Raw genomic sequence first — 14,062 nt, 5'->3', positions numbered from 1 at the left:
TTGAAATTTGTTTCTGATTCCCTGATTAATGCTTCTGGGGTGTGTAAAGCTAGATTGATGTGTTCTTTAAGAAAATGCTCTGCTTTCTTTTATTCAAGATAGTGGTGTAACTGTTTGTTTTGGTTTTGAATTTAATCTGTGTATAGGCATATGAAAATTATTCCTTTGAAGAACTGCGTTTCGCTTCACCAACACCAAAGAGGTAAACATTAAAAATTTCTTTTGGAAGGGAGCTTAAATTAACATATCATGACACTTCTGCTTACACCCAGACTTCCAGGTATGACTGACAGATAATTGTGTCTGAAGGTAGAAACACAGAAGTCAAGTATTATGTTTTCTTATATGTAGCAATTATATTTAAAATATTTTTTCTTAATTATTCTAATGTTGTTTCCTTATTTGTATTAGCTACTCTTTGAATGTGTTATTATCATTTGCTATAAATAAATGTGGCATAGAAGATTACATTTTCATAGTAAATAATAGGAGGTTAATACATTGGAAAGGGGAAAATTGTATTTAGATGCTAGAAAAAAAAGAGTAGTTTCCAAAATAAACATTATACTAATCATTATATTTGATTGATTGATTTTAATTGTTTTGTTTATGCCTAGACCCAGTGAAAACATGTTGATCAGAGTGAATAATGATGGTACATACTGTGCAAACTGGACTCCTGGAGCTGTTGGTCTCTATACCATTCATGTTACTATAGATGGCATTGAAATAGGTACTTAATATTTACTATATTTAAGCATAAATTTATATTATTTCCACTTTGTGTACTAACACATTTGTTTTAATGCTCCTAAGATTTAATATTACAGTTCATAGCAAAACTTAGTAGCCAAGTTTTCATTCAGAAGCCTTCTAGTTCAATCACTTTGTCAGAAGAAGAAACCCCACTGAAATAGGAATGCATGTTGCAAATCATGTATTATAATGAGGTTAGATTACCAGATAAACAGACACTCTTATTCTCAACTCTCAGAGTTGAAAGAGGAGTGTCTTGTTTCAGCTGAGAGTGACAGAGAAGTTGAGTTAAAGGGGAAAAAACCCAGCCCAACACTGAAGAACCTAAGGAAGGTGAAATTGCTCCTGACAGTGCTGAAATACTTACTGTCATTTGTTCTGGAAAATTGAGCAGATGTGGTCTTAACTGAGACTCTGCCTAAACTCTTAATTATTTATACTAATTTTTAAATTATTTTGGTTCATTCCTTGCTGGAAATCTTTTCGTTATCTTGCCAGTGTTGGGGACTGCACTATGATATCAATACTCTAGCATGTGGTGGAAAGAGTGCCCTTCCAAAATACTCTGTCATGAATGCTCTCATGTCAGCCTTACTGGTGATATGGTGAAGATGGAAGTAGAAACACTCAAAGTGTTGTAGCTGGACCCACATGTGATAAGAGGGTTTGGGTGAGTTCACGAGCACCAGCAGTTCCTCTTTGCCAATACTGACCAGCACCTTTGGTAAACACATAGTGATACTCATAAATGCAAGTACACATCACTCACATAGAAATGGAATGAGATATTTGGTTTTATGTTTTAACTACAGAAAATAAGATGTATAAAGTATTATTATTAATTATCCTCTATTCCTCAAACAGAGGAACATTTGCCTTCATTGGAGCCTGTGATGCACTCAGTTGTATTTTTTCCAGTGTGTCATTTCTGGAGCAAACTTTACACTGTAGTTTCAGTCAACTGCTCTTATACTTTCACACAACTTCTACCATCTTCAAGCATTGTGTAAACTTCTAGAAATGATAAATATAACTCAACTTTCATTATTAAACAGATAGGAGTGTACTCTTAACACTTAGCTGTGCCATTTTTCTGCAGTGGAACTTTCTGACTCAGTCATTAGACTGTGCCTCCTGAAGGTTTGATGTACATATGCTTGGCCCATACTTCTGTCCATTTTTGACTGCTTAAGTACTGGTAACAGTTTCTCTTTGTTTCAAACCTGTCATGTTCTTGATGCTTATAGATTGCTTCTGTTACTGTTGTGCTTGTTTAAAAGGATGTTAGTGAAACCAACAGTTCCATTGCTATATCAGGATTATTCTTTTCAAGATGTTGTTCTTCGTTTTTAACAGTGATTGCTGAGGCAATTTCTTTGAAAGTTGTTACTCAGGGTCATGTTCATCTATTAGATAATTTTTTGTGTCTTTCTTCACATGTATTTACTACATGTATTTTTCTTTACGAACAAGAATGTCACTTTTCAGTGTCTTCGTATTTTTAACAGCATTGGTAATTAAATATGCCAATTTTTTCACTATAGGCCTTGTCTGGTTGTATAATGTGGCTTTTCAGGCTCTTACATCTGTCTCACACGTAGCAATTAGCTTCTGTAGCAGTACAGCGTTGCATAAGCTACTGCCTCTCCAGAAGCTTTCACCTGCACCTCTCAAATATTAGACTCTGTGTTGACCATACCTTGAAACATAACCCTACAGACACAATTAAGATACAAAATTACATGGTAGTGCTTTGTACCTACACTGTGACTGATATCTAACAGCAGCATGAAACCACATCTCTGTAAATTTCCACATATGAAAATAGAAATGTTCAAAAATTATTACCTTGCACCATGAAGCAACAGCAGGTGTTGATTTTGGCAGACAGATAAGTGTCTATTTTGTATACTCTAAATTGTAGCACAGATAAACTGTAGTTACTATTTAAGTGATATATCTCCTTATATTTTTTTAAATGTAGTCTTTGTTTGCTTATAGATGCTGGACTAGAAGTGAAAGTAAAAGATCCTCCAAAAGGAATGATACCTCCTGGAACCCAACTTATTAAACCAAAAGCAGAGCCTCAGCCAAACAAGGTTTGGAGAACTAAAAAAACCCCCAAAACAGATAGTTATGTTTGGGTGGGACTTTTTTGTTGTTTAATGTTTACTTTATCATATAATAGTCCTGCAGACTTAAGGATATTTGCAGATCAGTTTAACGTGCTGAATGGAATGAAATTAATACACTGGATAAATGAAAGAAATCCATTCTGTTTTCTTTTAGTACATGAATTCATAAAACTGATAGAAGCTCTACAGAAACTGCCTTTGCCTTGGCTTGTCACACAAACATATCACAACTATTATTAAAGCCACAGACAAAATTTTGCACTGTTATTAGTTATATGTCTTTTATATTGTACTGCAAAATTAATTGTGCATGAAATTTTACAAAGATTTTGTTTGTTTTGTCATGAACATCTTCAAGCAGTATATAATCCATAGCCAGTTTCTTTAGTATATTTTTCTTCCTTAGAGAATGGCATGATTATGTTTTTTAAAGGTATCCTTTCTGTAGCTTTTGGTATCCTTGTTTCACCTTATCATTCCACCCTGAAGGACTAAAGTAGACAGTGAAGCAAGTAAGCTGAAATGGGTGGCAGTGGTATAAGGAAAATGCTTAGATGAGGGAGATACCTTGCACAAATGAGATGCTGGTTGTTTTTTTTTTTTTTGGAGTAAACCTGCATTAAAGTTGTGGAATACCACAAGGTTGTCTTTCCTGTCCTGAAATTGGGAAGGTGGTTAAGAAATATACGGTTACAAAAAAAGGATCAGGTTTCTGACAATTTCTTACCTATGCAGTGCATCCTAATTTTTGTTTTCCTAGACTTCAGGTTAATCCAGAAACAGTAACTTTGTTGTATGGTTCCCCAGTCTCTAAAATGCATCCAGCATCTGCTTCTACTACTAACAAGATTTTTTTCCCTGGAGCCATGCCTCAAATTAAAAATAATAAATGTACTTCTAGTTTCAATGCAGCATTTACCCCTCACTGGCTCTCTTTTTTTTTGTTTTTTCCCCAAAAAGTTTCTTTTAGGCTTTCTCCCTTCTCTTGGAAGGAGGATTGCCTGGTTAGTTCTTTATTTTAATTAGAGCTCCCAATTCCTACTAAGAGAGATTTGTATCTCAAGCAACTTCATTATACCTCCACCCAAGTTGATCATCATATGTGTTGTTTTGCTGTCCCCAAGTTGAGAGGATCTGGTTTGATATGAGATGAATTGCTGAATTCTGTTTTTCTTTTTAAGTATTACAGTGGAAATTGGGGTGACTTGTTCATACATGATAACTCTGTGTTGTCAAGGAACAGTCAAAGTACTTGACAGAAGTCAGTCCTCTGGAGTTCTGAGATGTTATGTAGTGTTTAATCCTCTCCTTGTGGTGTTCTGTGTGCGTGTCTCGTTTCTTCTTCCAAGTTTGTCTCTTAGAAAAAGGAGCCATCTTTGTCCTGTACATAGTGTCTGTAGAGCCAGCTAAAAAGTTAAACTAGACCTTTCATGGTAAATCATTTAATCAGTCTTCTTTCTTCCATGTCATAATAAATTACTTAACAAATCAGAATCATTCTTTGTGTATCAACAGCAATATTGTAAGTAATACTGCAAGGTAGTAATTGTACTGTGCTTTATGTTTCTGAAGCCAAGAATGCAGATGAGACATGTATCAGTCAGAGACAGTCCAGTGTACCAAATCATGTTTTGTTGACAAAAAGGGCATAGTTGAGCTCTAAATGGTGTTTCATCATCTTTGTCAGCCTGAAATTTCAGATAGTTGTAACCAAAGGATACTAACAGTGCATTCTTAGTGGTGACCTGTTCTCAGGTAGAAACATCAAAATATTTTCATTGAGGCACTGGAACATTCCAGATTTGTAGCCAAACCTCATGTAAATTGCAAGCTGAAAATGGGTACTGTGTTATGATTTGATATGTGTATTCTTCATTCTCTGTTAGTTGAAGTTAGATGAAAAATCTGAAGGAGACTGTGATAGTGATCTGTATTCAGCCTGGGATATATGGCCCATAAAAACTGCTGCCTCCTGTTAGTTAATTTAAGCTTTGCAGACTAACTTGCAGGAAACTTGATTCCACATCCTATTGAGGAAAACATTGTTTTTCAAGCTATGTAATGTAATTCAGGGTAGTTGGAACCAACTAGAAGGAAATGGTCCTAATTTAGCTGAATTTGAAGGTGCAAGACTGGTACCAGGGTGATCGGTCACTAACACGTTTTGATGGTTTCTACCATCCTGACACAACAAGTAGCTAGCATTGATTGCAAAACCCAAAACCAACCACCAAACCCAAAAGCTCTGGCCTGGGAGTGGTTTTTCTCACCCCTTCATAGACCAACCCCCTTGTTAAGGTCGCTTTATCCTGGACAACACCCCTTTATTGTGTGACATGTGTGTTGTGTGACGTGTACCTCTTTGCAGATTTGCCAGATAAAATAGCACAGCAATACAGGTCTTGAAAACTGCTGTAGGGATGATGTACGTCCCAATTGCTAAGCCTTTCTGCCTTAGTCAGTTCCTCAGTTGGAATCCAGGTGTATGCTCCATGGAAGAGCTGCCGGTGGAGGTGTTATGGAGCTACAAATCCACTGTGCTATACAGAAATGTTCCTAGCAGAGAGGCACTGTATCAGATGATACAGTTTTTCATCATGGTCAGAAATGAGCATAAGAGAACTCCTGATCAGATTTTTTTATTGTATTGTCTATCAGTGGGTCTGATCCTTAAGTAATTTCTAGTTATAGGTTGAAGTTTTGTATTAACTAATTAGGTTAGCTGTTGCAAAAGGGAAGAAGGCTCTTTCCAGGCCTGTGCCTCCTCAAAATCTAGAATGTGGGTTTTTCCTCTAAATTAAAGTTTTTAATCCAAGTTCTAGCAAACTGTCATAACGATTTTCTGAAGTAACATGATGCAAGGACCCCTAATTTGCAAGATTTTGGTTTGTCTGTATTAGAATGCTGTCAGCAGTGATTCTGTTTTTACTTTTCCAAGGACCTTGAAAGTCCTAGCTTTGTCTGTTGAGAGAATCTAAGTATTACAAGTAAGAGGACTGTTAATAAGCAAAACCTTGCACATTTTGGAGTAATTTACGTATGAAATCCTTTACATGCTTCTGGTTTTGGAGTTTTGTTGGTTTTGTATTTTGTTTTTTAAATTATCCTCAGAATAAATATAATTTCTTAAATAATTTCTTTAGGGGAAAAAAGGTTCATACACTTAGCTCTTACCTTTTGTTGTGTATCCCTAAGTTTGTTCCTTACACATCATTCTGTCCTTTATGTTGTTATAGATAAAATCCATATTTCTATTGATACTTTTATCACTTTTATCTGTGGAGTTTGAAAATAACCTTCCAAGAGAATGGTTTTATACCATATGGATAGAATATATGCATCTCTGGTTTTAAGAAACCAGTAGGATGCCTTACATTTGTTCTCTATGGAATAGGTGCCTGATAATGTTTGAATGGTAAAAACATGATAGTGAATAACAAGTGGAAGATTTTGTGGTGCTGTAGAAAGTCCAGCTAATAGCAAGAAGCCTCTGCTCTAACCTTGCTGTGGAAAAACAAGGAAGAAACTATTGAAATAGCTGTTTAAAAGATAAAGAAGTAGAAAGATTATTTTATTTTAAAATGGCTAGTTGAACTCTTTAGCTAAGGAAAATAACCAAATTTTGGTTAAAAAAAGCTGACTAAACAAATACTGCAGTAGCACAACTGAGAAATGGTAATCCAAGGGTGATGAGTTAAAAGAAATAATAAATTTGAAAATGCAAATCTGGTGAAATTTTCAGCAGTGAATGAAATATGTGTGTTTGTTAAAAAAATCAGAAGGTTGTACTGATTATTGTAGGGTATAACAGAAATATTTCCAAGTTAATGCATGCTTACATTATGGTGTTTTGGAACATTATAACTTTCTTATTTATAGTAGAAAAATGAAGTTATACACAGCAGCCATGGGAAACTAGCAACAAACTGTAACTCTTAAGACTGCTGTCTTGTTACTGGCATTTCAGAACCTGTTAAAACCTATTGCTTTTTACTCTGAGAGCTCTGTTCCAATTTTTTTTCTTCCTTACTGTCTTTCTTTGCTTCTCTTAGGTTCGCAAATTTGTGGCCAAGGACAGTGCAGGGCTTCGTATCCGTAGCCACCCTTCCCTTCAGAGTGAGCAGATAGGCATAGTGAAAGTCAATGGATCCATCACTTTCATTGATGAGGTAATCCATAAGACATTTCTATTGAAAATTGGGCTGACATGTAAAGGTAATTCATGCAAAATAATGGGGTTTTTTCCATGTTTAGATGCTGACATATGCAACCCAAGACCATAAATTGCAAAAATCTAAATTTACTAATTTAGTTTTTCAAGCTGTCATTTCCTTTAATTTACTTACTTCAAACCTGTGTAACAAACATTTGATACTGATATAAGGAAAGAACATTCCTGGAGTTCATCTTACAATAATACCTCTTAAGATTTAGCTTTTCACTACTTACTATTTCAACTCTACACAAAAATTCAGATGCAGATGTCCTTTTCTTTACATCTGTTACTTAGAGATCTGAAAGATCACTACCAGTGTGTTAGACTACTATGCATGTATTTTTCTTACAATATAACTTCATATGCAAGGAATATTTTTGTGATTTACAAAGTCATGCCAGCAATGGAAAAATGGGAAGTGGGGAATTTATAAAGCTTATTAAGGCTTGGCTTTCTTTCCTCTTTTATTTCAAAGCAATTCTTGTTTACTGCATGATCTGATTTAAATTTGTTTTCATGCCTTGACTTATAAAAAGATATGCTTCCCCATTGCTTTGGAGTTCTGATTTTGTCAATATTCCTCTTTACCTCTGCTTTTGTTGTATCAGCATTGTAAGGATTGTTGCTTCTTTGCCGCTCTTGTCTGCCTGAAGTCTGTTAATCCTTGCTAGCTCCAGAACAGTTACAGGAGGGCATGGCTCGTTCTTGTTGCTTGTTTCCCATAGATCCACAATGATGATGGTGTTTGGCTGAGGCTGAATGATGAAACAATAAAGAAGTATGTTCCAAACATGAATGGTTACACTGAAGCCTGGTGTCTGTCTTTTAACCAACATCTTGGCAAGAGCCTTCTGGTACCTGTTGACGTAAGTAAAAGGTGCCTTTGAAAAATATCCAAAAATACACTCTATCCTCATTACAAGACTTTCTTTAATTAAGGCTGCAAAAAGTCCTGAGGTAAACGATATTTTAATTATCAAATACAACCTTATATGTGTGCATTTTGGAGGGCTGCTGTGTAATGAGGGTGGAGTGTAGAAAGGTATGAGGCTTTTTATACTGAAGCCTCTTCTCCTAGAAGAGAAACAGAAGTGCAGGGACTGCTGTAATTAAAGCAGAGTAGTTTTGGATTGTGGTCTGCACCAGGTGTTTCTTATGCTAGATAGCATTGTCTGTGAAGTGTCCACTGGTGCTATGATTTCAGAAGAGGCTTGCAGCCTGCAGTGAATCAATGTAATTGTTGCCTTTTACAAGAACCAACCAACCAAAAAAGTTCTTTAGACTCTGGGTTTTGTGGATGTTTTTTGTGAGTTTTATACCTGAATCCTTAAGTTACCACTTCATTAGCTAATCAAAGAACCCTAGAGCTTCCAGACAAACATTGAATTTATAATAAGAGTTAACAGGAAGTGAATAACTTTAATGGTGATTGTCATCACTAGTTAAAGGCTAGACCTTTTCTGGAAACCAATTACAGTTTTTTGAAAAATGTGAAAGACAAAAAAGGAAAAGCTTTATTAGCTAAACCAGTGTTTCTCAAAGGATTCATGAAAGAGCCGGCCTTTCTGGCTCATCTGTTTTCATGCATTCACCTGAGTGGGCAGTACCTTGTTTGCTTATGGGCAGAATGTGAGAATCAGATGTAATTGATACTGCTATTTAGATTTCATTTGTCATCTTGTCTGAGTAAGCTGCTGCTGCAATTGAAGATAGTTGAGAAATATTTCATTAAATTAAACACTGCAACCAGTAATATTATGCTGTTCATGTTTTTTGGTTGTAGAAGAACTGAGATAGTCCCAGTTCCAGTGAAATTGGGCTATTTGCTAGTAGCTAAAACTGGAAATTGATAATGCCCTGTGGCTGTTGTGCCAAACACTGTTATGTGATGTGAATAGGTCTTCTTGTCTGCAAATTATTTGTTGATATATTTCTATTTGTAGATTTCTTTTAATAGAATCCTTGTTTGGGAAGTTATTTTAATTTTGGATTTCAGAAGCAAATTATTTCTGTACTCAGAAATCAGTCACTCAAATATGCCTGTCATCACAGTGTTTTTCTAGTCTGTTGTAGAATATATGAAAACATGGAAAAAATTAGGCTTTGTTTAAAATTTTGCCTGTATTTTTTGCCTTAGAAATTGGTTGCCATTAGAAAATTGCTGTATTGTACTTCCATGAAATATTAATAGTTCTGTGCAGTAGTTGTATTTTACCAGTTCACCCATGGTAAAAGTGAATTTATCTTGACTAAGTAACTAACTTCAGCAAATATTGTTTATCTAGATGGGTATTATAGTCTGGTAGATTTTTATTAGTTGTGGTTAGTGGTTTTTTGTTTTTTTTTAGTTTAGCTATCTTCAGTACCTTTTTACTTGTTGAAGGGAATATTTTTGAGCTCAGCAATTGTCTGTGATTAGCAAGAACTTACTGCTTGGCATATTTCATACAGCTCTGGTATACATGTGGTTCTAGGGAAGAGCATATGCTGTGCTCCTTGAGAGAAGCCTGAAAAGAAGTGTCTGTCATGAATAACTGAGCATTCAGTCTTGACAGCATAATCTTGAGAATACAAATTTCATATGAATAAGGAGATCAGGTACAATCAAATGTGAAAAACAGCATTCAATTTTTAAACATTTAGTTTTCTGCATCTGAAGTTCAGATGAAAGATTCTCTCTTGGTTTTGGGGGTTGTTGAACACTCTTATGAATTAGTTTTGTTGCCATTTAGACTGTTATGAGCTTCAGATATGCCAAATTTTCTTTTAGGTAGCCAGTCACACGTCTTGACTGACACAAGTTAAACGTCATGTGCTTTCTTAGCTTCTGCTCTGTAAGTGGCAGCCAACATAGCAAAAGGGTTATGAGAGCAACTCTTTCAGCAGTGCAGGCATGTGCAAGAAATGTGTTCTGAGCTACTGTCAGAAGAGTTTCCTTGCGTGGCTCTAATTTTCAGATTTTCAGGAGGACTTGGCATATCCTGAAACTATTTTATTTCATTATGACGGTATATAAGCAGTAAGATTTGTTGGTTTGAGATATATATATATTATAATAAGAGGAAAAAGGAAGAAAATAGTTTTCTAACATTCTATGTTTTAAAGGTGACGAAACGTAAGGTTCAGAGGCTGACTTTTGAATGCCTTAAGTCTTTACAGCATGCTAGTCTAGCATATACTGCTTTCTTACTAGATCCTTCCTTTGCACAGATACTGCTTTCTTGGTAGGAAGCCTAAAATCTTTTTTATGGTGATTACTAGGTTGAAAATATTTCAAATTATACTCTTTTTTTTCCTCAGAATTGTCCAAAAAACTGACTGTTAGCAAGTTGTCAAATTTGATTTTTGCAGTCCTCTAGAGATGAATGATTTATGTCAAAAAAGATACTGAATTAAGTAATAAATGCTAAAGTTTTGTTAGATTAAACTGTGGTATAATTCATATCTGCTCAATCCTGTTGATTTGTGTAGCTGAATGACTTGATGAGCAGAATGCAGTAGAATAAATTTTGATTGTGTGAGATTTTTTGAAGCCAAGCCGTTCAACCAGTTTTGGCTTAAAAGGAAGACTGGAGCAAGTCTCTTGTGTGACTGAAAATGCAAAGGGAAGATCAAACGCCTGAGCTAGGCCATGTATTCCCTGTATAAATAGATGTCACATTTCTTCAACTAGATTCCATTTTCTATTCAACTCTGAGTGGGCAGACTTGTCATCTCCAATTACATTGCTTTCTCATGTTTAAATATACAGGCGTTTTATAATCAATCCCTTAAGTAAATAAAATTTCTCAGTGCATTTTGGAAAATATGTAAAAACTTTTTAAAAAGTTTTAGTTATTCTGTTTCTTCACTGTATTATGGAACAGTGAGCAGATTAAAAACAGTAGAGGTTCTTGGCAGTGTTAATTGGGACCTCTTTTCATCTTGATGTATATTTTGTATCTTCATTTTATGTATGTATATTAGCATTAACTAGGTATTTTATGATAAAGCAAATACTGAATATTGTGGATCTCATAAATGCACTTTCTGTATTTTTATTAGAGCTATTATAGTTGAAGATAAATTATCATAGGAAAGGGGAGATTGATGGTATTGCCAGTGTTTCATTTATTTGAGCTGTGCTCATTTACCTCCTTAGAAAGTCTTCAGCTCTTCTTCTGTTGCTCTTGTCCTTTCACAAGGAACTGCTTTACAGCCCCTGATCTAAAATTGTGCATCCAATTGATTGTAGATAATTATGAGATTGTGAATTTAATAGATTGCAATTTTGAATAAGCTGATTCTATCTCTGGTACATACTTTTCCTTCAGTCTTACGATATTCAGGTATCTGTTTTTGAAAAAATGCTTATAAAATTCCTTATCCAGACAGTTACTTATTCTTGCTTACACATAGTGCTTAGGAGAAAAGAACATATGATACAAAAGAGTGCACTCTAGGAAGAAATAGAAATTGATCTTGGTCAAACTCTGGAACTTGTCTTTTAAAACATCACATTCGAAGTTCTCACTACTTCATTTTAAATTTAAAACTTTATAAGAAGGAATATTGTACCTTGATGTCCAGCTACAATATTACATTCCCCAGGCACCAAAGGCAAATAAGGATTGCTAAACTTGTTTTTTCAAACCATTATTGCAATGGAAGAAAGAATTAATATTAGTATGTAGGCTCCAGTGCTTGATCACAGAACCTCAGAAAGCTGAATGTTCTGTGGAAACACTGAAGGACATTGACAAAAATTTCTGCCATTGTTTTAAGCATGATGGAAAGCAATTGAAGAGTAAGACTGTTTTGGATAAAATGTCAAGATGGCTGCTTAAGATAAGTCTTCGTTTTGAAAAATAATAACTGAGGTTTTAAATGCTTCTTAATGGACCAATGATTTTTTGTGGCAAAAAAAAATTAATTATTTTTTTTTAATCTCTGAAACTTTGAATTTATTGGGAAAACTATGAATTTCTAAAATTAGTTTTAGATCTCCGAAGGTAAACTCTTGAAAGAAAGCATCAACTAAATCTACAAATGATAGCATAAGGGCTAAATTCAAAGCTTGTATTTAGTATTTTCTCAGAATGAAAACCTAGTTCCCAAATAGCTGCCTGATCTATTCATCTAAACTGGTGTGCAGTGTTATAATAGGCAGGAAGTTCTCAAGTTCCCAGAGCGAAAGAGAGCTTCTAGTTTGATGTTCTTGGTGTTTCTAAGCCAGCATGGTCCCACTTCACTGCTGTTGGTTTCCCTTGTGTATTTTACACATAGAGCTCTATGTAGAAAAATAGATCTTTGAAATGATACCTAAATATTTCAGGTATGGATAGTCCATGTTTCTCAGTGGAAGTCCATCAGAAAAAAGGCAATATGCTGCAGAGTAATAGAATCAGACTGTTTAAGTAGGTTGGATGCCTCTGAAGTACACTCATGAGGCACATGTAGGCTGTTCATAGTTGCCATAGTTTTATGCTGAGTTGATAAACCTGTACTTTGCTAATCTTCCTATCTGAGACCCTTCCCCAGTGCCCCAGAGCATATATCACTAGTGCATGGCTACCTCCTTCAGTTGTGGGTAAAGGTACTCAATTCTAAAGAAATGCTGGTGTTGTGACAATTTTCCCTCTTTGTCAAAATGGCAGATCATTTGTACTATTGCAACTTAATGTTTACAAGCAGTATATAGTAGATTATGTGCATCTATCATGTGTAAAAATGTAGATTTGCTTACTTTTAACATGTTAGTGCTTTTTCAAGGAACACAGATGAAGCATACCAAGGGTGTTTTGTGCTTGTTTCTGCCTGAAAGGGCTTACTGCCTTAGCTACTGTTGAATTTTAATGCAGCTGCTGAGCAGGGATTTCATTTGGTTCCTATATCAGGATGGGATAAGAAATTAGATTTTAATACTTCAGTTCATATAGATGAAATGGGTGCTTTGTCAAAGGGATTCCATCATAAATACAATTATTAGTTCTGCTATATATATACTGTTATTTCATTTGACAGAGAATTTCTTTGAAATTAATAGAAACTAGCTTGTGGAAAAAAGATGGCTTCTTTTTCATGTTTTCCAGTGATAAAAAATGCTGTCCTCACTGTTTTTTGGGAGGAAAAATCAAGCAGGAGCAGCAGTGCTTATTTCGATAGTGTGTGCAATTGGTTAAAAAATTAGTGATGTCTCTCTGGCAGCTATATTTGGGTTACAATTATTCATAACAAACTTGTTAATACATTGTATGTTTCACAAAACTAATGGAATTTAGCAATTGTTCTCCATATAGCACTGAAGTTTTTGGCTCCAGTTAAAAGTACAATTTTGATGTGCAAACTGGTGAAATCATTCTGTGCAAGTAAACTCCTTTCAGCAACAGAGAGCTTAGCCCTTCTCTATCTCTTTGGTTCTGACTGGGTGACTAAAATTCTGTGTGCACTTGTCCTGCACTGGTTGAAATCATCTTTTAGAACAGGAGACCATCTCACTAGAAAACTGATTTGTTATGGGACCAGCTACTGTTTCTTGGTAACAGAAATATGAGATTTTTCTGTGTCTGAAGTCTCAAGCTTTGTAAGAGATGTCTGGCTCTTAATTTCAGTAAATGGCATGACACACTACATCCATTTTGAGCTTTTGACATACTAAACTGTTTCTGTGTAATGGATTATTTGCCATGGTGAGCAATGGACTCAGGTGACTTGATTAGGAAAACAAAACTTCCCCCTTTTTCAAAACATTTTACCAGTAAATTTACTTGAGGAGAAACTTTGCGTTATACTACCTTGAGCTTCTTCCTCCAATATTTCTTTGTTCCCATTTCTTTGTTGATATATGTCTCTTTTTTTCAAACTTTGTTGCTCAGAATGTCTTTAATGCTAGCCAAGGAGTAAGGGATTTGGACTTTTTTTCATGGACTTCCAAAGCTTTACCCCCTAAGGTGAGTTAAATTACAGGAACAGTCAC

At 35.2% G+C, this 14,062-nt stretch overlaps 1 protein-coding gene across 15 annotated transcripts in view; it reads left to right on the top strand.

Annotated features, from left to right (window-relative positions):
* MYCBP2 (MYC binding protein 2) overlaps positions 1-14,062 on the top strand; it is a 172,972-nt gene that overhangs the window by 109,613 nt on the left and 49,297 nt on the right. For 9 of the 15 annotated variants that reach the window (XM_063149479.1, XM_063149485.1, XM_063149494.1 and 6 more), the window contains 6 exons: positions 147-202; positions 618-733; positions 2,758-2,855; positions 6,944-7,060; positions 7,833-7,973; positions 13,962-14,036. In XM_063149479.1, the coding sequence (XP_063005549.1) occupies positions 147-202; positions 618-733; positions 2,758-2,855; positions 6,944-7,060; positions 7,833-7,973; positions 13,962-14,036 (603 nt within the window). The remainder of the gene's footprint in view (positions 1-146; positions 203-617; positions 734-2,757; positions 2,856-6,943; positions 7,061-7,832; positions 7,974-13,961; positions 14,037-14,062) is intronic. The other 6 variants (XM_063149491.1, XM_063149489.1, XM_063149482.1 and 3 more) reach the window with 3 other exon arrangements.

The sequence above is a fragment of the Melospiza melodia genome, chromosome 2, assembly GCF_035770615.1.
Source record: "Melospiza melodia melodia isolate bMelMel2 chromosome 2, bMelMel2.pri, whole genome shotgun sequence".
Classification (NCBI taxonomy): Eukaryota; Metazoa; Chordata; class Aves; order Passeriformes; family Passerellidae; genus Melospiza; species Melospiza melodia.
This window is presented reverse-complemented; position numbering and strand designations above follow the sequence as displayed.